The sequence below is a fragment of the Pipistrellus kuhlii genome, unplaced genomic scaffold (genome assembly GCF_014108245.1).
Source record: "Pipistrellus kuhlii isolate mPipKuh1 unplaced genomic scaffold, mPipKuh1.p scaffold_m20_p_1, whole genome shotgun sequence".
NCBI classification, from domain to species: Eukaryota; Metazoa; Chordata; class Mammalia; order Chiroptera; family Vespertilionidae; genus Pipistrellus; species Pipistrellus kuhlii.
In genome coordinates this window covers 148,279,037-148,306,736 of record NW_023425404.1, presented here as the reverse complement: position 1 = coordinate 148,306,736, position 27,700 = coordinate 148,279,037, and the positions used below count along the sequence as shown (strand labels likewise).

General features: G+C 37.6%; 1 protein-coding gene across 13 annotated transcripts in view; it reads right to left on the bottom strand.

Moving 5' to 3' along the window:
- The window catches only part of WDFY3 (WD repeat and FYVE domain containing 3), a 242,839-nt gene that overhangs the window by 86,593 nt on the left and 128,546 nt on the right, over nucleotides 1-27,700 (bottom strand). For all 13 annotated transcript variants that reach the window (XM_045571098.1, XM_045571089.1, XM_045571051.1 and 10 more), the window contains 12 exons: nucleotides 26,622-26,734; nucleotides 22,791-23,022; nucleotides 18,757-18,857; nucleotides 18,404-18,622; nucleotides 14,136-14,317; nucleotides 12,016-12,247; nucleotides 10,592-10,752; nucleotides 8,264-8,375; nucleotides 6,297-6,487; nucleotides 4,949-5,101; nucleotides 454-527; nucleotides 211-372 (listed from right to left, as the gene is read on the bottom strand). In XM_045571098.1, the coding sequence (XP_045427054.1) occupies nucleotides 211-372; nucleotides 454-527; nucleotides 4,949-5,101; nucleotides 6,297-6,487; nucleotides 8,264-8,375; nucleotides 10,592-10,752; nucleotides 12,016-12,247; nucleotides 14,136-14,317; nucleotides 18,404-18,622; nucleotides 18,757-18,857; nucleotides 22,791-23,022; nucleotides 26,622-26,734 (1,932 nt within the window). The remainder of the gene's footprint in view (nucleotides 1-210; nucleotides 373-453; nucleotides 528-4,948; nucleotides 5,102-6,296; nucleotides 6,488-8,263; nucleotides 8,376-10,591; nucleotides 10,753-12,015; nucleotides 12,248-14,135; nucleotides 14,318-18,403; nucleotides 18,623-18,756; nucleotides 18,858-22,790; nucleotides 23,023-26,621; nucleotides 26,735-27,700) is intronic.

Below are 27,700 nucleotides of genomic sequence, written 5' to 3'. Positions count from 1 at the left end.
TCAGCAATATTCTATTAGCGGCAACAATTGGCTTTGTTTACCAAGGTCAGATACAAGACATGCATGTAGTCAGTGCCTTACAAAAATCTTGAACTGGATTAACATTACAGGTTTTATACAGGCCTAAGAACCAATTACAATAATCTCATTCATTTTAACCTCAGTGATATTTTCAGTTAATAAATAGACAAATACAGAAGTTTTCACTACCTGAGCAGATCATAGCTGCTAGGAAAACCTTGCAGTAGGAAGCTCAGCACATTACTAATAGCAGCAATGGTAGGCAGGGATAAAGACATATCTCGAAGAGTCAGTAGCAGCTTTGGGATTAGCTGGAATTCCCTCATTAATTTGGCATTCTTGGAAGCTTCACTGTAAGAGAAAGAAGACTATGCATTGTACTATCATTTCTTCAATAACTAAACAACTAAGTATATAGATATTAATGAATACCTGGACTCTGTGAGCAGTTCAATGAAGTGTTCAAATAAGGAAAGATGAAGTTCATATGGTGCATGAAGCCATACCTACAATAAAAATAAAGAATGTGATATATAGGGTAAAAAATACCCCAAATGCCAATCCCACAAGCAGAAATGCAGATGTGAAACTTATTTCACTCATTAATTGAATATAACCAATTTATTACAACTTTTATTTGGTGAAATCCTGTAAAACTGCTTGTACATATGATTTCTGATTCTGTTTATAAAGGAATAGTTGCTATGGAAATTACACTATTAGAGGGATCGACCGAAAAGGCAAGATCTAGGGAAAGTTTCTCTGGAATCAATGACTGAATACTAAACACAAAAACAGAATATAATGAATACTGAATACTATATAGTGAATACAAAGGCTGAATGACTAGGAGCTTGTGTGGGGTCCGAAACGAATTAACCAGTGTAAAGTAGTATATCACACAGTTTCTGGAACTCACAAAGCTGGGACTGGTTTACACTCCCATCTCCCAGAGTGTGGAGAATTCGTAATACATGGGGAACTGGCAATCTCAGTGTGGGGCTAAATTAGCATTAGATTAAAGGTTTTTCTATGCTCACCCTCAAAAAGCTTAAAAGTATATCTTAAGAGGATCAAGATAACTGCAATGCCAGAACAAAGTTCAGTACTCTTAAAAGAAATATAAATTATTAAAATAACCCAGAAATGACAGTGATAATGAAATTATCAGTACCTTAAAAAAGCTAATTAAAAATGTGATCAATATGCTCAAGAATGTAACAAAAAATATATGATGAAACAGAAGATAACCAAAGATCCAAAATTAACTTCTGACGAAAAAGAAAGTATTTAAAATGAAAACTATAGTCTATGAAATTAATAGCAGATTAAACACTACAGAAAAAAATTCAGTGCACTTGAAGACATAAGAATACAAACTAATCAAAATGAAGCATGAGAGAAAAGGCTGAAACTAGACAGAGCATTGGAGACTTGTGGGACAACATCAAGCAACCTCAGATATGTATAACTGAAGTCCAGGAAAGATGGGGAAGGGCACCAGGAAAATAGTTGAAGTAATAACTAAAAATGTCCCAATTCTACAAAAATGACCAACTCACAGATCTAAGAAAAGCCAACATACCCCCTCCACCCCCACCCAAAGAAGAAACTAAAAATGACAATTGGGTGATTAAAATCATTTAAGTAGGGAAAAAAATATCAGTTACAATTGTAGTGTATGCAAAAATATTCTTCTAAAAATAAATAAAGGCTTTTTCAGACAGAAAATTTATAGTTAGCAGATGGGCACTGCAGGAAATGTTAAAGGAAGTTCTTTAGGCAGAAGAATTATACAAGATGGGAATCTAGATCTACACAAAGGAATAAAGAATGCCATGCTATGTAAGTGGGAAACTATATATTTTTTTTAAAAAAATGTAAGTATTGTGGAGATTCTAAACATAATAGAAGTAAATGTCTGATAACAATAGAACTAAGAATAGGAGGGAGAAATGAAAGGATATCTTCACAAAGCTTACACTACAGGTAAAGATATCTAGATAACACTGTTACATGTATATGTATATTATATTATAAATTCTAGAACAACCACTAAAAGAGAAAATGCTTGTGTACTATTACAATTATTACATTTATATTTATCAAGTGGATGTTCTAAAAAGAGAGTGAAATAAGTAGTTATTTTTTATCACAGTGGTTGGGATAATTAGAAGTGCTACATAAAGTGAGCAAGGTAATATAAACAAAGCCAACATTGGTAAAGCACCTAGTTTCTGACTTTTGTATATTAGATTTATTTATTTATTTATTTATTTATTTATTTTTATCGCTGCAAAAAAGGTGCTGAGGCTTGAAGAGCAGGTGCTACTGAGGTCTAAAGAGCTTGGAGTGGCAACTAATTAACTCTTGTGTCTTCAGGTCATGAACAGTACTCCATGCCAGTTCAAGAGGCAAAACAGGCCAATAGGAATGCAGCATCTCTTATTTATTTCTGTATATTAGATTTTAATCAGAAGTCTAAAACTAAAGATAATTCATGATTTACGTGTCAGCCACTAGATGAAAACAAAACTAAGATTGGTTAAGTAGGTCTCCTTAGTCCTCGCATATTCTTTCTGCAGACCTTCATCTCTGTGCTTTCACAAGTTTTTAATTGTTTATTGATCTGTTTTTCTCTTCTAATGGATGAAATGCCTTCAGGCATGAACTTTGTCTTTACTTTCACAGCTTTAGCCCTAATATAATGGCAGGTTCAAAGATGCTCAATAGACATTTGCTAAAAGAATGAGAGGTTTGTGTTTTAGAACTTGATAGGGTAGGAAGGGGAAATCAATGCAAGCTTTTATTATTATTTTTTATAACTGATATGACTATGCTTTAGAAAGAATGAGATAGGTAACACAGGATAGCCTGAGGAACGATATAGCTACAGAACATACCTAAGGTGAGTGGTAAGGAGAATTGATTAGGGCTTAGAATCTATAGAACTTAACATCGAACTGTTTATAAACAGGAAGGAAGAAACTGATTTTTTTCAATTTCAACCCTTGGCGGCTGCAGGAATGGTGCTGTTAATAACAGAAACCCAAATGAGAAGAAAGAACTAATTTGGGGAAGAATGTTGAGCTAAGGTGTTGCTGGAACATAAAAATGGAAATGTTGAGCAATAAGTTAGGAATAAGTCTAGCATTCAGATGTCAAGCTAGATATTTAGATTTGAGAATCAACTCTGTAGAAATGAGGCTGAAGAAATGGGTGAGAATCTAAAGTGGTATTCGGCAAACTCATTAGTCAACAGAGCCAAATATCAATAGTACAACGATTGAAATTTCTTTTGAGAGCCAAATTTTTTAAACTTAAACTTCTTCTAATGCCACTTCTTCAAAATAGACTCGCCCAGGCCATGGTATTTTGTGGAAGAGCCACACTCCAGGGGGGGCCAAATAGCCGCATGTGGCTTGCGTGCTGCTGTTTGCCAACTACGGATCTAAAGGAAAGAAAGCAACAAACAAAGGAAAAGATAATGAAAGTGGACACAATTGTCTAAAATAATGAAAATGTCAGGCCATAGAATTATGGGGAAAGTAGTGAGAAAATGTAAGAACCAGGAGTGCTACCTGAAAGGAAGCAAAAGAATGAGGCAATGCAAGAGGGGAAAAGACTGCATCACATGCTACTGAGAGTTGTGGGTACTGAGAATTGGTATCCTCCTAATATGCAAATTGACTGAACAGCAGAATGACCGGTCACTATGATGTGCATTGACCACTAGGGGGCAGATGTTCAATGCAGGAGCTGGCCCCTGGTGATCAGTGCGCTCCCACGGAGGGAGTTGCTGCTCAGCCAGAAGCAGGGCTCAAGGCTAGCAAGCACAGTGGTGGTGGCAGGAGCCTCTCTCACCTCCATGGCAGCGCTAAAGAGCAGTGAGCAGGCAGGCGGTAAGGAGTGAGGGGTCCCAGACTGTGAGAGGGCACAGGCCAGGCTGAGGCACCTCCCCTTCCCTCCCCCCACCAACCCTCAGTGCTCAAATTTCGTGCATCGGGTATGTAGTATTATATAGAGCATATAGACCAGGCTGCTAACAAGCTTTTAGAATAAAGTTTTAGCGAAGCAATTAGGACACAGAGCCTGTTTGTCAAGGATTTAGAAAATGCTTACAGTAACTATGGGGAAGAAGAGTTAAGGCACAGGCATTACAGTTAGCCAATATTAAGAGCTTGGCTCCATTCTGGGAGGTGGGAATACAAAGAAAAAGAAACTAGATATGATCTCTGCATATACAGAGCCTACCGTCTCACAGGAGGAGATATATACTAGTATACAGGGTGAGGCTGAAGTAGGTTCATGGTTGCTCATATAGGAAATAAGACAATAACTAATAAATAATAATACAAGAATAAACTGTGTTTCATATACTTACAACTGTAAGGCTAATTTTGCCCCATCCTGTACTTATAAAACATATAATGATGTGTGCACCAAGTACTGAGAACAAGAAGTTAATGGGCAAAGGATATACAAGATTAAGCATTGCCTTGAGAGGAGAGTAGAAGTGGTTTATCGTAATAGGACAGTAGAAATGAAAACTTGTTATTCTGACAAAATGAATGATATTTTACTATGAAGCTACTATTTAACCAAAATTCCATATCTAGCTTCTATTTATTGATGAAAAGTTCATACGCCTCACTTAATGCCAGAGGCAGCAGCAAATTAACTACAGTTAAGGCACAGGCATTGTATGATTTCACTTCTCTACTGTTCATAAAATTGAATACCCTTGGGGAGAAGGAACTCTATCATTACCCTATTAGTCGTATTTATGAATGAAATTAACATAAGCATGATTTAACTATAGGACATATCTAAGAAACAAAATTGTTTAATAGTTAACTCTATTGTTATACAGAGTAAGAAATGGATTCACTGATTACATATTACCAGTCAGAATTCATGTACATACTTCAAAATCACAAAGTAGATCCTGGAAAGCAGTTGAATTGGGAATAATGGAGGTCTCATGTCCACTGTCAACAGTTCCCACCAAGGAAAAAGTTAGATGGAGAATATGGCTATTAAGAAGGGAACGTTTCTTCTTAAGTAGCATTGCCAGCAACTAAAATAAAGCACACCAAATGCTTATTATTAATCATACTACACATACAAACATAGAAACACAGGTACACACACACACACACACACACACACACACACACAATGGAGAACCCTATGTGAATTTCCTGAGACTTCTAGGCTGATCTCCAAATTTTTATTATAACAATGTAACATTAGAGAAAAACCTAAAAACCAGGGTAATCCCATTCTTTATGAAAATTTCTTCTTTCACAAAAACTTTGAATTTACATATAAATTTTTAAATTGTTGCTATCATACATATACAATTTGCTATTCATTTTTCTCTACATAACATTTATTAAAAAGATTTTTTCCTCTTGTTACAACATAGTCTTGATAATTAGAACTGTAAAAGGTTGAATGATAATCTATGGAATGTTTACAGTATTATTAGTCATTCTCATGTTCTTGGAACATTTCGGTTGCTCCTATTTTTTCATGATCAACAACGCTGCTATGAATCAATGTAAGAGTTTTGTAAAGCAGTGTGATTAAGTCTAGAGAACAGTGTAGTGAATAGTTTATCCATGCCCAATCAAATATTGGCTAAAGCTAGAAAAGGCTTTGGTACTTCACATATACTGCAATAATTTTATCTTACTCCAAATACCTGCTTTTCTTAAAAGTAACTTTCTACCTAAATCTAGTAGATTGTGAATATATGAACGCTGCATATTTTTAATCCCACATAAGTTTTCAGAACTAGCAATGGTACACTTACTATACAGGTTTACTAGGTAAACAAGGGGAGGTATAAAAGATGACTGGGTGTGGAGGGGAGAGATAAGGAAAATGGGGAGAGCTCTGCATCTATTAATGATCTGTCAGTCTCTAGAGCAGTTAGCATAACCCTGTTTCATTTCACTCTTGTTTTGAAAAGAAAAATAGTAAACCACTGTTCTGAAAACATACTCAAATATATCAAAGCTATACTGAAAAAACTTAGCCTAATTCAAAGGTTGAGTGATATTTGATGAGATACAGGAGAACAATGATAAACCAAAATAAAGATAACAACTCATTCTCACTTGAAATGTGTTAGTTTTAATAAGAACTACTAACTTTTAAAGGTGACTTGTCAATATAATTCTTCCAGAGTTTGAGAAAAATGAGAATAAAAATTAGTTTTTCCTTTTATGCAAGTAAAGCGAGAGCAAAGCTTTATGGTTACAAACCTGGTAGCCCCTGATTCTTTCCATCTCTTTGCTGGCCAGTGGGTTACTCTTGACCACACAAACCAGGGCCTTGACTGCTGCATAGAGCCCCTCCACATCAGAAGCCATGGCCACCAGGCCCAGGATGGCTGCAGCTCCCCCAATGTACTGCAAAGTAGTGGCAACAGGCTTAGGGACAAATGTTCTTACTCCTGATTAAAAGACAGTGGAAAAAAATTAAAGTCCCCATGTAAACAAGAATTGAATAAATCATCCTAAGAAGATCTAATTAATTATACATGCTATTAAAAAAACAACAACAACCCTTTAATCTGAAAAATAAAATTCTAAAAATAACCTTGAAGGTAGAGAATTTGGGAGAAGACAATAAACACATTTTAATCAGTGGGAGGAGAGAGGAAGCAAAGTAGCGAGCAGAGAAGAGCTTGGTTTGAGAACAAACACAAATGTTTATGTGGCTTTGCGCACCATAAGACTCAAACGCATAGAGGCTTTGGGAATGCATTTCGAGGTGAGTGAGAATGCTTCACTGGAAATTGCTGGGGGTTAAACTTGGAGAGAGCAAAAGCACTTCAACTCTGGAACTAGGCAATGGGATGGAGAGGCCACTCTTGAAAGATGACGTATTCCCTACAGGTAAGCCATGCAGAGCACATTAATGCTCATTACTCCAAGCTTCTCCCAGTTATGCAATCTGAGTTACAGAACATCAGTGACCCCAGAAGAGGAAAATTACATGGAAACACAGTACTGGATCTAACTTTATGTCAATTAAATTAAATTCATAGCTTTATTTAAAAAAAAAAAAAAGCATTTTTTGAATTTTATTTGCCCACTGATCAAGATTCAGATTTTTAAAAATAAAACTCATATGCATCTTATATTTCTATGTCCTTTAAAGTATTCACAATACTTTCATACCTTATGACACTGGATTTTGAAAACTACCTTCTAATGTAAGTAGGGCTAGTATTACTAGTTTAAGGATGAGTAATTTTAGCTCAAGGATCTGGCACAATGCCACATCCTGACAGAGCAGGGGCTGGGACCTCAAGTTTAGGGTTGAGGTTAGAGGGTTAGGGTTAGTTCAATCTGAACTCCTCAGTTACCGCTCTTTGTACCATACCACAGCACTGCTGTATTTTTGCAAAACACAGCACAGTGCTCAGCAAGGATTTGCTAAACTGAATAAAGAAAAACTACCATGTGCCTCAACATAAAGAAAACTCTTTTATCAAAGCAATACACGATCAAAATAGAAAAACAGGCATGTGCACATCACCAGGACAATAAAAATTGCCAAAGATCGATAAACATGTGATAAACATGTAGGATTCTGACTAGAACAACAGTAACTTGTTAACTATTCTTGTTAATCTAAAAAGGAACCACCAATACCAATATTATTAATTGATTTACAAATTAAAATATATAACTACTGGCTCTGAATTTTGGGTGGTCTGGTTGGATGTCTCAAGACTAACCAAAAAACAACTCTTTTTAAGCAGATATCAGGTACAAAGCTGTGCAGAATGTCCACTAGTTCTGACTTTTATTAGAGTTGGACTTACACTGCTTACACTCTGAAACTCTTATTTCTAGCTCATTTCCAAATAATAGGCACGCTTGAGTGCCACCACTGCTGCACCAACCCTGTAATAGTCATCAGTTTTTCCAAATCTTTACATCTGTCCCTAAATGTACTGTGACATTTACCTTGAAACTACACAGGAGAAAATAGTTAAGAGCTCATCAGTGCTGACAAAAAAGGAAAAGTTAATGAAATTTTAATGCAGTTATAATTTTAAACATTAACTGGAATTTGAGATGATAACTTTAGTCTCTAAACATTCCAAGAACATTACAGGTTACTTCTATAACTGATGAACCACCCCTTACGTGAGGAAGTGAATGTATATGTGAAGGTAAATAAAGAAGATTGGAATATCAAAGATGATTTGACTCACCCAAGTATCCAATCAGAGTGGCCCCAATTGTCCGTGCAGGCCCATTGAGATGTCCTGCTGCATTGTGTATCAACTTCACAGGAGTGGCATTCTCGTGGGAGGAAATGCCTAACTGAAGAATAGGAAAGGAAAAAAAATGTAACTACAGAAGAACAGCCTGAATATTTTTCTTATTAAAGTATCATTGACATACACTATTATATCAGTTTCAAGTGTACAACATACTGATTCGACATTTCTATATCTTACAATGTGCTCACTACTCTAATAACCATGTGTCACTGTGAAAAATTACTCACTATTATTTATTATACTAGAGGCCTGGTACACGAATTTTGTGCACGATGTGTGTGTGTGTGTGTGTGTGTGTGTGTGTGTGTGTCTCAGCCCAGTCTGCACTCTCTTCAATCTGGGACTCCTTGAGGGATGTCCGACTGCCTGTTTAGACTCAATCCCACTGGTAAATATATTCACATACAAACCTCTGCACAATAGTTGTTAATACTTTCTGTTCCCAAGTCCTTTCCTTCAGTCTCTTGATTTCCTTCCCCTAGGGCTTTGCCTCCCCTCATCAACCAAAACAGCTTATCAAGCTCACTGAGGACGACCATCTTATGAAACCCAATGGTCATACTCTTAGTTTTCCTCCTTTCTTGCTGGCTGCTGCTCCTTAGACTTCTCAGCTGGCTCTGCTTCATCTCTCTAACTCCTAACACTGGACCATCCCAGGCTTCAGACTGAAAACTTTCCTCTTCTCTACTTACGTCTACACTTTGGTGAATGAACCTAGTTTCATGGCTTGCTTTTTTAAAGTTTTGTTTTGTTAATCCTTACCCAAGGATATTTTCCCCTTTGATTTTCAGAGAGTGGAATGGAGGGAGGAAAGAGGGAAGAAAGAGGGAAGGAGAGACATCGATGTGAGAGAGACTCATCAATTGGTTGCCTCCCATACATGCCAGGGACTGAACCCTTGATCCTTATGTGTGTGGGTGAAGCTCTAACCACTGAGAAAAATTGGCCAGGGTCCTAGTCTTATGCCTTTAAATACCATCTGTGACCACCGGGACAAGTAAACCTCTCCCCTCACTTCAGATTCCTATGTCCAATGGGCTCTGATAGCTTCAGTAGGATGTCTGATATGCTTCTCAAACATCTCCAAAACATAATTCTCAATACCCCTCGCCTCCAAAATATTACACTTCATGTAGTTTTCTCCAAATCAGAAAAAAATTGACTTCATTTTTCTTGTTCTTAGAGCAAAATCCTTGAAGTTATTGTTTTCTCACAATTCATAGCCAATCTGTCATCAAAAACTATTAGCTCAATCTTCAAAATATACCTCAAATCTGATCATCACTTCTCATCATAGCCACTGCTATCACCCCATTCTGTCCATCATCATCTCCCATATAAATTATTATTACACTGGCCTCAAAACTCATCACCCTGCTTCTAACTTTATATCCCTTCAATCTATTCTCAATGGGAAGCACAGTAATCCTGGTTAAAAAGTCATAATATTTCATTCCTTTGTCTAGAACCCTATAATACTTCCCATCTCACTCAGTTTAAGCCAACGCTTTTACAAATACCTATAAATTCTAAACAATATAGTCCCATTCCTCTCTGCATTCCTCTGCAGTCACTGTGCTCTCACTACATGTGCCTCTGCAGCAGGCACACACCTTCCTCATGGCTTTAGTGCTTGTATCCCGCAATACAAGACCCCCACCCTATACTGACAGCCCATCCATTCTCCATGTTCTCACTGTTTGCTGCCTCATCCCTTTCCAAGCCTGTTCAAATTTCACTTCAGTGGGGCCTCCTCTGGCTTTCCTATTCAAAACTATAATCTTATCTCTTTCCCCTTCCCTACTTTAGCACTCTTTCACCTTCTAACATACTCTATCATCAGGGTATTTGTTACTGTTGTCTGTCTCTTCCAAGAGAATGAAAGAACTATAAGGGCAGGGATTCTCTTTCCCATTGATGTGTGCTAAATAAAATGACGCACATAGAAAAAAGCCTTAAGTTGTAGTCTTAGAAAAAGCAATTGTCTTCTTTAGTTTTCTAAGCTCAATTTCTCAAATTGGTAATAAAAACCTAAGATTATAAAGCATCCACTTAGAAGGCATTTCTTACTTTTCCAAATTAAGCTAATATCTAAATAGGTTTTGGATTAAATCCAAAGGCAAAGAAACCAAATATAAATACACAAAAGGCACCATTTCAGCACCTGCTCAGACTTAGGCAGTGCTCATGACTAAGCTCTGAAACTTCTTTCCAGGAAGAATTCATCCCAGCTCACCGGGAAATCATTGTGCTCACCTGCTTAGCGATGGCTTTGCTGTCCAACTTGTTGTACACCTTCCGGATTCTTGCCACTGTCAGGGAAGACACGGAGAGTGCATAGAGGCCAAATGACACCTTTTCCTCTGGCACTAATAACACAGGAGATGGCACTATGCCTTCAGATTTTGCATCTTTACCTTCAAAAGAAAAATAATCCTTTCAAAATCATTATTCTAACAAGAATTTTAGTCTTCTTATCATTCTTAAATCAGCAAACTTGAAAATCTTTTAAAGTGGAACAAGAGAACTAAATTGAAAAACTTTTATTTAATTTTCAGCTCTTCATTTCTTTAATTAGGAAACAGGGAAATCACCTAGTCACAGAGCTTTTCATTCCAAGTTTCACTCTAAAAATATACTTAACATATAACATAATGCAAAAAGTTTTAATTATTATTAAATAAATCACAAAACCCATCCCCCAGGGTCAAAGAAAAAGAAAATGAAAATGAGTGAAATGTCCATGAGCTTTGGGCCCGAGCCTCCTCCCCAAGGAGTGCCCTCATCGCTGCTTCTCTGTACCCTTCTAAACAGCACAGCCGAGTATGTAAGATGGGTTAAGTTTGAATCTCTGCTACATCACTTAAAAGCTGTGTGAGCTATATATCCCTGTGCCCCAGTTTCCTCATCAGTAAAATGGGGATGAACAACTGTACCTAACTCCCAATATTCTGAGGAGATAAGACTCAGAGCAGCTATATCTTTCAGGAGAAATAACTTATTCAGCACTTAAGTGCTCAATAAGTGTTAGCTATTATGATACTATCTAAATCAAAACATGAGCAAAAGACAAATGACTTAGCCACAGGATTATCACCATGTACAATACTATATACTTGTCCTAACTTCTGAGTACCTTGGTAGATGAGAACAGGAGATGGAAGTCATTTGGAAAGAATTTGACTCTAAATTCTTTTTGGGAGAAAGGATAACAGAAAGTACACAGCAGCAGTAAAGTGATGAGAAAAATTGATGTTAACTGCTCTAACTTAAGGAATATATATGTGTGTTTTCTGGACCCATCATTCCTTCCTTTAACAAGAATAGACACACTTTAAATTACTTCATGTAATAGGAGAAATAACAGAAAGAGGAGAACTCTGAGGTTAGACTTTTAATGAGGATATACATCTATATCCTAGAGCCAGTAAGAGAAACAGGAAAATTAGTGATCAGGCATGAAGAAAAAATCAGGAAAGTACATTGTGATCAGTGGAGGAGAACACGGTGAAGAGGAGTGAGTTGTCAACAGTATCATTCTGAAGAAAAATAGAGAAGATCCCTCCCCCTTTTTTGATAAACTATGTGTAACCTATATACACACATGCACTTTATTCATGCATCTACACTTTAGTAGTTAAGTTTTATGAAACTTTAAGAAGAAAGAATAAGTTACTCACATGGCATACATACAGCCTGAAAACTTCCAACATAATCTGGTCCTAGTTCATAAATGGTAGTGACACTTGAAGGAGGTAAAACTTCTTCCAAAAAATGTATGGGTCCTAGTCGCCAAACCAGCGAAGCAACTTGGCGTTGGGCAGGTGGAGTACCAATGTATGCATAGACTGTGCTGACCACAGGAGGATTTACGGAACCTGAACCCCCAGGTGTACTGTGAACATAATGAAGCTGTAAAGAAACAAAAGTAAGTGTGTGAGCTAAGACACACACACACACAAACAACTTTTCCCAGGAAAATAAGCATTTTTGCTGTACATTTTCATTATCCCAAGTTCGTACAACCTTATAAACATACCAAAACTATTGGGTTGAGAAGCATAAGGGAAAGCCAAGATTTTGGACCCTAAAGTGAAAGTTGGAAATGAGTTATCCAACACCCAATACAGATACACAATCTAATGCTAAAAAGGCAATAACCTGGTTGGTTTACATATCAAATTAATTATGTGTCTATGACATTTTTGGGTTGATATAAAAAGTTTTCCAACTATTGAATTCAAATAGACTTAAATTAGCTGTTACCTTCAATGTGAGTGTTTTCATAAAATTATTCATGAAAAGTTTAATAATGGGTAAAGTGCTATTAAAATATTAGAAAAATGAATAGTCTATTATATGTTATAATTTATACAAACACACACTTTAATCTCAATAGAAAGTATTGTACATTCTCAGATTCAAAGTTCTACTACTGTTTACTGACATGTTGATCAAATTACCATTCAATTTGTTTATAATACATAGAATATAAGAGATAATGAAATAAAGTTGCATCTTATTGTGTGAGCAGCTTTCATCATTTCACAGAATGAGGTATATTTGTCCCAGTTTCAGATAACATCTATTACTCCACACGCTAAAGAACAGTTCTTGGTATTGTAAATAGTAGTATGAATGTGAAGACCAACACATGAACTATCGTTGGCTTCCAGGACTCTGGCTTCTCATAGGCACAACGATGATGATAATGTAGGTATATCAATAATGAATCTCCTCTTTCTCAATTTTAGAAGCTGAGGACATTCTTATGATATTAAAAATAATGAGGAGCAACCTACTAGAGAATCTACAAACCCATTTCAGATGTAGTAGTGTATACAAAAATAAAAAAGACTATTCTCACAGAGAGCATTTTAGCATTTATCCTCCTGACACATGATGCCAAAATAAAGTACCATGTAGGAAATATATTCAAGGAAGCTGCTGATTTCACTACCTTTTAAACATTAATTCACATTAAAAGACAAACTTTGCCTTTACTACTTCTTTCAGTTGATATCTCTACAAAAATGGGCATTAACTTTTAGAAATTAAAGAATTTTAAGTGTTTGCTAGTTGAGTTCTATAACGAGTATCTAGCAGTCTTTATTCTGATTCAAAAAAAGAAACTTCTGATTCTTTACTGGTTAACACACCTCTCTTGCCTCTCTCCTGGGACTAATCTGGGTGACCTGAAAATAAAGATGAATAAAAACAATTCCAGCTCTAAAGAATATAGAACCTACTGGCTGCATACAATAATAACAAAGATGTGACAAAAAAAAGTGTGCTCATAATTTATTTAGGCATCCTTCAATTGGTTTCTCTGTTGTGAAAAAGCACTCTGCAGTCTGGCTCAATCACTGACATATTCATTAATTCTTTATTTTGTAACCTCTCTTTTCCATTCTTCTTGAATGAAGTGATAGGAACTAGCCAGCCACATGACTCTAACATATTGTTCAAATACAAGTCCAATTTAAAATTAAGACAATTTAAAAAAAATAGTACCCCTGCAAACACACATACACACAGACACCCTAAACCAGGGGTCTTCAAACTTTTTAAAGTGGGGGGGGCCAGATCACGGTCCCTCAGAGAGCTGGAGGGCCGGACTATATGAACTACTAATTCCTACTGTAACACCTCGGCTGCGCTCACTGCCCAAAAAACCTGGCGGGACGGATCAGACTCCTCTGCGGGCCACATGTGGCCCACGGGCCGTAGTTTGAAGACGCCTGCGAGTCTAAACTATCTTGTAAAGCAGGTTGAGCTTTCCAAGTGCAGGGACACTCACCTTCACAGTGCTGACAAGCTGTCCATCGATGTAGAGGGCCACGGTGCTGTTCTTGAGCATGCCTTTGCTCATCACCAGAACCAGATGATGCCACTGCCCCTCGACTATTAGTTCTCCACATCGAAATCGAGCACAGCATGGGAGAATCTCATAAAAAGAGGATTCTTCACTAAAATCATCAACTAAGAAATTAAAAAAAAAACACTCAACATTATCCTCATTCTAACAATTATTCATATCTAGATCTTGACTGTTAAAATAATATGATGACAATGTAAATGAAAATATCCTATTTGTTCAGTAACTTTATCTGTAGTAAAAAACAAAACCTGAGATATACTTTGCTTTCTTCTCAAAATACATGTAGTTAAAACCAAAGTTATAATAACTAAGGAAATAAAAATAAATAAGATGAAAATGACAATAAAATACATTTATGATAGACAACAAAAAAAGACTAGCTATCTAAAGGCTCTTTATAAATTCTACCTTGACATACATTTGATTATAGCATTGGTTAGAAAAAAGACCAAGAAGATTTAAAATTATATTCTTGCTATAGGCTCTGCTCAGTGATGCAAGGGGGCAACTATCTGTTCTTCATTTGTGTGTGTACAGTCCTGACCCTGACCTGACAATAGCTGGTAGTAAGATAATTTATGGAATGGAAAAGTATTTGGTGATCCAAGTACTCTACTTCATTGGATAATTCTGGTGATTTGCTAACATTCTGCAATCACTTCCTGACTCTAACCTGGCTTCTCTCTGATACCCAAAATAACGCCAGATTGTACTAGAAAATAACATATTATTAATTTAACTGTAATGTTAATTGATATTAATATACAGTTCCTAACTATTCAAGAAGGGGAGGGAAACAACAGAAATCCAGATGTTAAAACCTTATTCCCCCCTCAATTTTTTTTTTTTTGTAAAAGAGCTAATCTGTAACCATGTAACTTAAAGCAGACCCACCATTTTTCAGTACAAGCAAAAGAGACCAGTAAATATACTGGAAGTTAAAACTTTAATATGCAGAAAGAACTATAAATAAAATGTTAATTTTTATTTTTAAATCTTAAAATATCTGCATATGCTGAAATGCCAGTTCAGAATATACATCTATTAATGAGTTAAGACTACTACAAAGACAGAATCTTCTCCACAGGTGACCTAATTTAGGAACAGAATTAAATAAACTAGGCGAAAAGCAGGGTCTAGATTTGAAAGGATGTGAAAAAAGAAAACCCAAAGTATAGGAAAAACCAGGAGCTTTCCCCTCTCCCTACCCTCATTTAATAGACTACATCTTCTTGGGGATTATAGAAAATACTGGAGGCCCCATGCACGAAACTTGTGCATGAGTGGGGTCCCTAGGCCTGGCCAGAGATCAGGGCCTATTGGGGCCATCTTGCCTAGTATTGATTGGGGCTGGGCTGACTGGGGCCTGCAGGAGTGGGGGGAGGGACAGGAGGGACCAGGGGAAATTGGCTGGCCATGGAAGTTGGCTGTGGGAGCTCACTAACCAACAGGGGCTGCTCCTGAGTTGAGCGTCTGCTCCCTGGTAGTCAGTGCATGCCATAGAGACTGGTCGATGGGTCATTCCCGTCATTTGGTCATAATGGTCGCTTAGGCTTTTCATATATATATATATATATATATATATAGACTAGAGGCCTGGTACACGATTTCATGCACAGGTGGGGTCCTTCTGGGTGACCTGCCAGGGATTGGGCCAAACCTGCAGTCCAACGCCACCTGCAGCTCCTACCTGCTGCTCCTGCTCATCCCAGTTCTACTGTGTCTGCCATGGGCTTGTGCCCAATCAGTCCCAATCGATCGAGAGGCTTGCACTGCTGCAGCAGTACTTGCCAGCCATAAGCTCTGCATCTGGCATCTTCCCAAGGGGAGTGGCCTATCGGATCAGGCTGAAACCCGCTCTCTGACATCCCCTGAGGGATCCCAGGTTGTGAGAGGGTGCAGTCCAGGCTGAGGGACGACACCAGAGTACGATTGGGCCAGGGAGGGACCGCAGGAGGGCTCCAGGGCATGTCCAGCCCATCTAGCTCAGTTCCGATGAGCCGGACCCCAGCAGCAAGCTAACCTACCGGTTGGTGCATCTGGCCCCTGGTAATCAGTGCACATCATAGCGACTGATCGACTGGTTAACTATCTGCCTCCTGGAGGTCAGTGCATGTCACAGTGAGCAGTTGAGCAGCCATAGCATATCATTAGCATATTATACTTTGATTGGTTGTTTGGTTATTCTGCTGTTTGGTCTATTTGCATATTACCCTTTTATCATATAGGAATACTTTTAAAATTTTTTGAGTTTCACATTCTGACTCAGGTTTAAACTAAGACATACCCAGTATTCAACAGTATCAGGATATCTTGGTGAGCCAACTGGTTTATGACAATTCTTAATTTCCTAGGCATCTTGTTGGGGTTTCAGATGTTCAGAAGATGAACCCTTGTAGTAGCAACATCATATGTATATGTTGATATAATTTCTAGTGATATATGAACTATAGTAGTCTTGCAAATTACATTTAGTGAAAATCAATAGAGTTAGAAAACACTTTTCTGGTTTACTGAAACATCCCTAGATCTACTCCTTAATTTTCCAATTAAATTCTACCCTCTTTCCAAATTCCTCATTCTCTTTCCTCATTGTTTCCCCTTCAAACCATTCATATTCCTTTTATTTTTCTTCTCACTCATTCTTTTGTATTTTTAAATAATACCTGTTGGCTTCCTATGTGCTAAGTGCTGCTTTAGGTAGCAGGCCACCTAGATTACCAAAATTGTAATGTTGTATATAGAAACTTAGAATTCTTGTAAGGTAGATAGAAAAAAACAAAGTAAATATTTAAAATTTATTACAGCCAGGTAAATATAGAATATTAAAGAAGGGCTATGGCAGTGGGCATAAGAAGGGAAAAAATTTCAAGAAATATTAAGGATACATAATACAGGAACACTTAGTGAAAGAGGTGGTATTTTCAAGGTAGACATGAGGGTTCTGTCTGGTAGTGGGGGTATCATTTCACAAGACAGGAGAATAGAAGGAGATGCATGTTTTATAAAACAGAAACATTACAGTGAGTTGTTTACAGGAAGGCTCTTCGTATGAAGATATCTAATATGCAGTTGAAATATAAAAATCCTAGGACACAGACATATAAAAATTTTACTCCCTGAGTCCCTGGGATAAAAAGACCTAAAGATTTAACACTAACTGAAATTGATGATTTTTTTTTCTCTCATGAAGAGCAGGTTGAATATGAAGACTAATGAGGAAACCTTGGGCAATACTCATCTTAAGGGAAAGATGGAAGAGAAAGCTGTTGAAGAACACTGCAAACGGGTCAGAGAAATAGTGAAAGAACAAGTATCCTAAATTACAAGACTGGACACAGTTTTAATTAAGATAAAACTATCAACAGGATCAAATGCCAAGAAAAAGGCAAATAAAGAGTCCTAATAAGAACTTTAAAGCAGTTACTGCAGTGATGCCTAACTCTGTACTAGTCATGATGAAAAATACTAAGTAAAACAAGAAGCCTTACAATCAAACTGAGAAGCTAACATTCATATTCAATTAATATTTGAACACCAACCACATGTGAAGCAATACGTGACATTTTATTTATTTAGTTAAGACCAAATTAGATGATAAAACAAGGTATATTTTTATACAAATGCTTATAATCACAGCAAAAAAAATTCAGTAAACTGAGATGCATATTTTATGTTATTTACATAATTTAGAAAGCTCTTCACGCATGTCTTGAGTTTGAAGTTCCTCTGTATAACAATGTACTGTTATGGCGTGTGGAAGGGAATTATGGAGTGGTATGTATTAAGTCTTGAAGGTAAGTGATGGATAAAGTAATTTAAGTGTTATTATGTCTAGCACAGTGACACATATGGTAGGCAGGTGCTCAATGAATAGTCATTAGTTAAGCAGAATTCACAGCCAATGAAGATCCTTACTAAAATATACCAGACAAGGAACCTGCTTTCCCTGCACAGGCTATGCTTTTCTTGGCAAGTAGAGATGAATCCTTATTTTAGGGACACTCTCCAATGCTTTCTAAATCTCTTTTAAAAGTGCCTTAAAATTTACAGGTAAACAATACATGCAAGACTTCATATATCCTGTTCTATTCTATAATAATCTAAATGGGAAAAAATTAATATTATAATAAACTTTAATACTTTTAATGATCACAAGAAGCATAAAGGAAAAGACAGATACTGACCATAGTTCTGGAGTAGCTCCTCTTTGGTGGAAACAATCAGAGATCGGTCTTTTGCTGACAAAACTATTGCAAGGCACACGTAATGCTGCTCAGAAGAATTTGCTCGGCGCACAACAGTCAGAAATCTGACAGGATGGTTATTTGGAGGAGAACTAAAATGTTCAACACAAAACCAGGTAGAGTAGCTTAAGCCAGAGGGAGGAGGAAAGAATCTTTCACCTACAGTAAAAATAGGAAAATAACAATAAAAGTTTATGTTGAATCATGTATACATAAAAAAAAATAGCAACAAACTCTAAATACAATATAATCTACTAAAAAAAGGACTCGTAAACAAAAGAAGTAATATTTACCAGAACCAATGCCGCTGACCACAGCCCCATCAGTAAGACCTGTTGTAACAGTACTGTTTGTAGGGGCATTATGAGGGGCCAAACTGGGCAGGAACAGGCAGCTATTAAAGAAAAGATGACATACATATTAGAGATCAACTTTTTCCTATGTTATCACTATGCACTCACCACTGTGAAATAAACTGCCATTTCTTAAGGGGTATGGAGGGATAAAAGATCGTGGAATAAATCTAGGTGCTTAACAAAGTTTTTCCCTTCTTTTAATTCTATGAGTATGGAAGGATATACTTTATAAATCTCATACAGTGCCCTGGTCAGGTGGCTCAGTTGGTTGGAGCATTATCTCCTACACCAAAAGGTGGCAGGTTTGATTCCCCTTCATGGCACATACATAGGTTGTAGGTTCAATCTACGGTTGGGGTGTGCATGGGAGACAATCAATCAATGTTTCTCTCTCTCTCTCTCTCTCTCTCTCTCTCTCTCTCTCTCTCTCAAAAAGCAACAAAAACATATTCTTGGGTGAGGATTAAAAAGAAACATAAAATCTTCAATAGCATCCTTTGACATTTTAATTTAAAAAAAATAAAAGTATACTATGCATATGGTAAATGTAACAACATATAACCCTGTTCAAGACCTTGGGACAATTTTATTACCATCAAAAAACTCTCTGTGCTTTGTCCACTGAGTCACTTTTCTATAACAACCATTCTGATTAGTTTTGTCTATTACCAAATGTGCTTGAATCCACTATTCAATAATAATCTATGACAATTTTCTTAAAATACAACTTATAGTTTTAGATCAACGTATAACAATCCCACAAATAACTTGTGTAGACGTAGATCTGTTCTATTAGCATCTGTGTCCATTTCAAGGCTGATGGACTTTATAAACTCTTCTAGATTCTCTATAGATTCTTTACTATTGCTTCTGCTACTACAACCTTTTCTGCCAATTGAAAAAATTTAAGAATATGATGTGATAGTCACTGAATATTTATAATGTATGAGATACTAAGATAGGTATTTTGAGGGAAAGGATAAAACTCAAAGAACTTTTAATCTTATTTTAATTTGCATATTATCCATAAATGTATTATGTTAAATTAGAGGCTAGTAAACATTTTCTGGAAAGGACTAGACCATAAAGATTTTACTCTCTGCAGACCAGATAGTCTCTTTCACAACTATTAAACTTCACCACTGCAGTATAAAAACAGCCACAGACAACATATAGATAAATGAGTGTGGCTGTGTTACAATAAAACTTTATTTACAACAAAACAAAATTTACAAAACATATTTAAACTTTGGACTGTAGTTTGATGACTCTAATACCATATAAAGTTATCCAGTATAACAAGTGATTTAAGGAGAAACCAAGATGGAGGCACAGGTAAACACCTGAAATTGCTGCCTCACACAACCACTTCAAAACTGAAACTAAAAGACAAAGTGGACATCATCCAGAACCACAGGAAGGCTGGCTGAGTGGAAATTCTACAATTCGAAGGAAAGAGAAAAGTACACTGAGACTCAGAGGAGGTGTGGAAATAAAGTGCAAAGGTATGGAGTTGCGCGCGTAGAAAGGGCTGGCAACTGAGGACACAGTTGTCTTTTGCAATTAGGAGGGAGACACATGCTCCCCACTGCTCTGAACTCCAGTTCCGGGTGAGACTCTGGGGACCCAACTCATACGGGGAGAAACTGGACTGTCTGGCAGCAGGCAAAACTCGAGGGCAGCTTTCTCTCAGAGGCGCTTGCAGTGATTACCTCTGGACACTGAGACCCAAGACCTCTTAAGGTTGAGCTGAGGATCAGCCACAGCTGTTTGCTCTCCCCTGTTAATTCCCTGAGACCCTATCCCACCCAAAGGTTTTTGCATATGAATGGCCTGGCCCTTTGCAATCTAAAATTACCTAACAAACTGCAGCTAGGTCAGACAGACTCAAAACATCCAAAAGAAGGGCCAAGGCCCCTCAGTAGCTTGCACTGCTTCACAGCTGAGTCTCATCTGGGTACCTCCAAACCCCAAACAAAGAAGAAGAATCTGAAGATCTCTCCATAACTCCTGCTAAATTAGCACTTCCAGAGATCCAACAGCCAATGTACCCAGTGGTCAAAGTGGGACCATCCAGATTACAACTCTTCAGATCCATAAGGTACACACTCAGGGGGCAGACTCAGTGAGCACTAAAGCCCCACTGAAGCAAGTCATATCCCATAAGGGTGTCTCCAGCACAGAAGTTCTCCCATCGTAGACACTGCTGATTCTCACAGCCAATTGGCCTAGAGGCCAATTCCTCACAGTGATACCAACAACAACAATCAAGGCTTAAGTACAAGACTGTGCACAAAGCCCACAAATGGGTGCACCAAGAGTGCCCACCTCAGGTAACTGGGGAAGCTGAGGCACTGGGCCCTATAGGACACCTAGCACACAAAGCCACTCTATCAACAAAGGGAAGCAGCCAAAATGCAGAGACAAAGAAACTGGTCCCAAATAAAAGAAATTGAGATAAGAAAATTACCAGATATAGAGTTCAAAACGATTATAAGATTTTTCAAGAATTTTCTAGAAAAGGCTGATAAATTTAGTGAGACCCTTGAGGATATGAAAAAGGACCAACTAGAAATTCAGTATACACTAACTCAAATAAAAAATAATATACAGAGATCCAACAGCAAATTAGAGGATCTGAAGAATCAAGTCAAAGATTTGAAATATGAAGAAGCAAAAAACACCCAACTGGAAAAGCAAAAGGAAGAAAGAATCCAAAAATATAAAAATAGTGCAAGGAGTCTTGGGGACAACTTCTAGCATACCAACATCCAAATTATGGGGGTGCCAAAAGAAGAGAGAGAGCAAGATATTGAAAACCTATTTGAATAATGACAGAAAACTTCCTCATCTGGTGAAAGAAAGAGACTTACAAGTCCAGGAAGCGAAGAGAACCCCAAGCAAGAGGAATCTAAAGAGGACCATGCCAAGACACATCATAATTAAAATGCCACGAGCAAAAGACAGAGAGAGAATATTAAAAGCAGCAAGAGAAAAACAGTAACCTAAAAGGGAGTATCCATTCGACTATCAGTTGATTTCTCAACAGAAACTATGCAGATCAGAAGGGAATGGCAAAAAATATTCAAAGTGATGAATAACAAGAAGCTACAACAAAGATTACTTTATCCAACAAAACTATCACTCAGAATTGAAGGGCAGATAAAGAGCTTCACAGGTAAGAAAAAACTAAAGGAGTTCATTAACACCAAACCAATATTATAGGAAATGTTGAAAGATATTCTTTAAGAAGAGGAAAAAGAAGAAAAAGGTAAAGATAAAAACTATGAACAACAAATACATATCAATCAACACGTGAATCTAAAAATCAAGTGAATAAAAAATCTGATGAACAGAATAAACTGGTGAATATAATAGAATCAGGGGCATAGATAGGGAGTGGATTGATAATTCTCAGGGGAAAAAGGGCGCAGGGGGATGGGGAGGAAGAGATTGGACAAAAATCATACACTTATGGATGAGGACAATGGGGGGGGGGGGTCGAGGCAGGGGTAAGGGCAGAGGGTGGGATGGGAACCTGGTGGAGAGGAACTATGGGGGGGATAAAAGAGGAACAACTATAATAATCTGGACAGTAAAGATTGACTTAAAAAAATAAGTAATATAAAATAATTTATAATAAGTAATTTGAAATAACAAATAATCAAGAAGGGCTGAACTAAATGAGCACTATGTTCTTTTCACAGGGCTTTACTCTTCCCTGATTCTCTAGCAATGGTCACTCCAATCCATCAAAACAAATACCTTATCACTGTGGCTAACAATACCAAATAAATTATAAAGCAAAAAACCAACAAAACTACTCTTAACATGATCAAGAACTCAATAATTTGAAACTGAACAGTATATAGTATATTTTAAATAGATTTAAAACCAAAGATCTATTTGTCAAAGGCAAGTATGAATCATAAAATACCTAACAAGGCTTGGCTACCTTGTAAATTCCTTACCCAAACCCTTCAAGGGATGTGTCAAATTCAACAAAAGCTGGAGTAACTGATGACCCATGAAGTCTGATGTCATGTGGAGTTGTCATGGAGACCAGACACTTTACCCTGGTCAGGGGTACAGTGCTTCCTTCTGCAGATTTTACCAGGCTCTTGCTAATCCGATAGTGGTTATCTTCATGTAAGCTGAAAACATTATCAGAACCCAGACCTTCCATAGACATGATTAGACTACCTGTAAGTCAAAGAAAATTTCTTTGCAAAAATATCGTGTAGTTTTCTAAAATAATGACTTTACAAGGCTGATTTATTTTTAAATACCTTCAGTTTTTATCGTTAATTAAAAATTTTATTATAAACATCAGTTTTAATGTACTACTTTATGTTCATTTTAAAACTTAAATAGCCCATGTTTCCTTCTTTTACATATTACTTAAGAAATAAACACATTGTATAAATGTTGGGCCAAAACTGGTTTGGCCTGTGGACTGAAGGGTCCCAGGTTTGACTCAGGTCAAGGGCATATAATTTGGCTGCAGGCACATCTCCAGTAGGGCATGTGCAAGAGGCAGCTGATTGATGATTCTCTCTCATCTCTGTTTCTAACTCTCTATCCCTCTCTCTTCCTCTCTGCAAAAAAAAAAAAAAAAAAAAATCAATAAAATATATTTTAAAAAATATATCCTATCTAATAAAGAGGGGATATGCTAATTGACCATCACAACAATGTTGGTGCCCACAGCCAATGAGGAGGGACTATACTAATTGACTGCCCTGCTCACAAAGATGGTGGCGCTCAGTCACAAGATGGTACTGCCAAGTTCCCTCAGCCCTGCTGGGGTGCCTGCCTTGGGAGTCCCCAAGTCCTCTCAGTCCCCCAGCCACCCAGGGCCAGCCTGAGGCACAGGGAAGCCTCAGATGGCAGCAGCCCAGCCACCCAAGGCTGCCCAAGGCTCAGGTAACCAGGGGTGGCCGAGGTTTGCACTTCCGGCAGTGGCAGCAGCAGAGGTGTGATGGGGCGTAGTCTTCCCCTGATCGCTGGGTTGTATCCTCCCCTGAGGGCTTCTGGACTGTAAGAGGGGGCAGGCTGAGCTGTTGGATGCCCCCTCCAGTGTTATGAATTTTCATGCACTGGGCCTCTAGTAATTTAATAATAAATTATGGTTAATGGTATTTATAAAAATCTGATATACTTTTATGTCAAAAAATTATTTATTACTGAGGCCCAGAGCACAAAAATTCATGCACTGGGGCGGGGGGTGGGAGTGAGGAGAGGGATCCCTCAGCCCAGCCTGCACCTTCTCACAGTCCAGGAGTCCTCAGGGAATGTCCTACTGAGAGGGCCTAAGCCACAGTATGGCCTCCCTCTGCAGGAGGCAACCTGGCTGAGCAGGGGACACCACAGCTGTCACCAGCCTTTCTCTGTGGGATTGGCTGGCACTACTCACATCACCCTGTTACCGCTAGCATCCCACTGTGGCCACACTGGTGGCCTCTCTCTGCGGAAGGCGACTGAGCAGGCCCCAATTGCCCCTCCACCACGGCTGGTCACCACCCCTTCCCCTGTTCCATTGCTGTTCTCTCCCTCTGCCTGCTGGGCAGTGCCTTGGCTGGCCTGGCACAGCCTGCTCGCTGGCCCAGTCCCCCACCAATTGGTTATTCTGCTGATTGGCCAATTTGCATATTATGTTTTTATTATACTGGATTTCTTTTTGAGAAAAAAAAAACACACACAAAATATTCTAGAAGCATTATATGAAAAAACACACACACACACACACACAACAAATCATCTTTCTTATGGAAAAAAAATCAGAGATAAATAGCAGAAATTTCTTCCATTTTCTCTTTATTTTTAATTCTTCTAACTATTAAAATTAATATGTGATCACAAAGTACTAAAATTAAGAAATTTCTATAGGCATGTAAATGATAATTTCAAGAATGAAAAGACAAACTTTAAACAAATTTCTATTTTTCAGAAATGGATTACAAATGTAACGAAGAAGATACTCCCTCTTGGGATAAACTACATGAATGTAACTGTTTCACGCATAAATGTGCTAAGCATTTAGGCTCAACCATAAACACAGTTCAATCTTCTCTAAGATAAACTATTTTTGTTTCTATTCTTTACAAAGGAAATCCCAACTCAATTCAAAGGAACAATGTAAAGTATAAAAACAACAATAATAAAAAATATACATACATCAAAGAGATGTCTATTAATTTATAAAAAAAAATTGCAATACTTTTTGTTTTTCAATAAAACTGTTGGAACTAAAAAAAATCTTAAAGTTTTCAAAATACAGTATTCACTAAAACTGGATAATAATTTGCAGGGGGAAAAAATTTCAAACTGAGCTGGAACTGATTTGGCTCAGTGGATAGAGCATCGGCCTGCAGACTCAAGGGTCCCAGGTTCGATTCCAGTCAAGGGCATGTACCTTGGTTGCGGGCACATTCCCAGGAGGGAGTGTGCAGGAGGCAACTGATTGATGTTTCTCTCTCATCAATGTTTCTAACTCTCTATCCCTCTCCCGTCCTCTCTGTAAAAAATCAATAAAATGTATTTAAAAAAAAAATTTTCAGACTAAAATAATGACTGAAGGTTGAATCTCGGTTTCACACCTGAATAAGAAGGGCTAAATTAAATGAGCACTATGTTCTTTCACAGCAGCCAGTCTGCTTTGCTAGGTTTTATTCTTCCCTGCCTCACTAGTAATGGTCACTCCAATCAATCAAAACAAATACCTTATCACTGTGGCTAACAATGACACCAAATAAATTATAAAGTAAAAAAACAACTAAACTACAGAATTAACATTGGAAGGAAATCCGGTGCAGCTGAGGTGCCTACTGAGAAAACCATCATAGCTTTTGAGTGGATGGAAATCTGTTGCTTCTCTATGTCAGGTGGGTAGGCAGGCCTACATTCTGCTAGCCCCCTCCATCACCATTCCATCCGCCTAATGCAAGAACTCCTCCTGATTGGAGGTTCATCACCAATATTACTGCCCTTCCTCTTTCCCTGCCCAAGAAACTGCCTTCTCCTAATGGCGGCATTTCATTCTCAGCCATCCTCTTCATACTGATTCTTGCAGTGCACTGAGGGATATCAAAGTCCATGTGAATAAACCATCTAGCACCTCACATTCAGTTTTATGAGACTCCTTTTCGTCCAATGAGCTTTACCTCTACTTCCCTCAGAGCAATTTGGGCACGGTCTTCTGTTTGTTTCACTGCTCTGATTTTGGCTGCCACTGTTCCACTCCATTCTTCCAGTTTTTTCATTCCATTTCTTTCACTATATTTGCTTTTTGGTTGAGCCATTATTCTCCAGACCAGTGGTCATCCTTTCCCCCCAGCCTATCACTCACTGCTTGGCTTCACATCATTCCCTATCTAGCCTACACTCCTTGGTATATCTCAACTACCATTATCAGTATTTTTAATTTCCTGTCCTTCATGTCCTCCTGTAGCAGCTGTCCTATTAATATTCCAATCAACATTCTTTAGTCCAGGCAAGAAAGGCTAATGAAGAAAGGCAAAGTAATTATGAATCCTTTGATAAATAAGTATTACCTCTGCCAAGCCAAGGATTATTCTGCAAGTAATTCAAAAATCTCCTCTAGATCTCACTTATATCAATGATTCCTCCCTAACCCTCTTCAGTCACTCAACCAGATTTTGTTTCTACATTTAAATAACAACAAAAACAACAACAAACTCTTCTCTTTCCTTCCTATCATAATCAAACTTTTTGAAATAATATTCATCCCCCACATAGTTTTCATTTATAAAAGAAAAAAAGAAACTTCCAAGTCAACTTACTTCTCATCTCTGGTTCATAACTCAGTGAACTTGGTTTGTGGACTCTATATTGTTTTAGCAGTTTTTTGTCCCAGGCACCACAATTTAATGGACTTGCCAAACGCAAAAACTCCCTAAAGAAAAAAACAAAAAGTTATTTCTTGACTGAGAATATTACATAAATTACAAACCAAACACACACAAAAGAGGAGTTACTGAATTATAACACATCAGTTAAAATACAAAAGCAGCCCTAGCCCGTTTGGCTCAGTGGATAAGAGCATAGCCTGCAGATTGAAGGGTCCCAGGTTCGATTCTGGTCAAGGGCACATGGCTGGGTGATGGCTCCATCCACAGTAGGGGGTATGCAGGAGGCAGCTGATCAATGATTCTCTCATCATTGATGTTTCTATCTCTCTCTTCCTTTCTGAAATCAATAAAGAATACATTTGAAAAAAATACAAAAGCAATGTTAATTTTACATTCAAATAGCAAGCACTTTAAAGTGCAGAGAAAACTGTGAAGGGTTAGGAAATGACATCTGAGGAACATGTTTTCCTGGAATGGGATATACCCTCTGTCCGTTTTTTAGTAGAGTGAGAGGACATGCAATTATAACCTGTAGCTTATCAGCACCTGGATGCCTGTACCTCTGAGAATTCATTACCTGGAAACTGATCATGTCGAAATGATTGATCTCCATTGCTTATCTGTTTATGCATCTAGGCAATATAAATTATTTAGTATTATAATAATATTGGGTATGAGATAATGAGATAGTCTCTCACATTCTCCCTTTCTCTCCTTTTAAAGTAGCAGATCACCAAGAAGGGTCAGGGGAAAATCCCCATGCTATTTTCAATATTTTAGGATTCTGAACACATCCATAAGATGATGGAAGGAGAGAGTGGGACAGTCTTGTTCATTTTGCTATCAACAAGGCCTCATATATGGTCAATTTCTTGCTTTTGATGTTGTGCTATAGTTACATAATATGTTACCACTGGGAGAAACCGGTTAAAGAGGACACAGAACCTCTTTGATCTAATTTTACAACTTCCTTTGAATTGGTATTTGAAAATAAAAAAGTTAAACAAGTA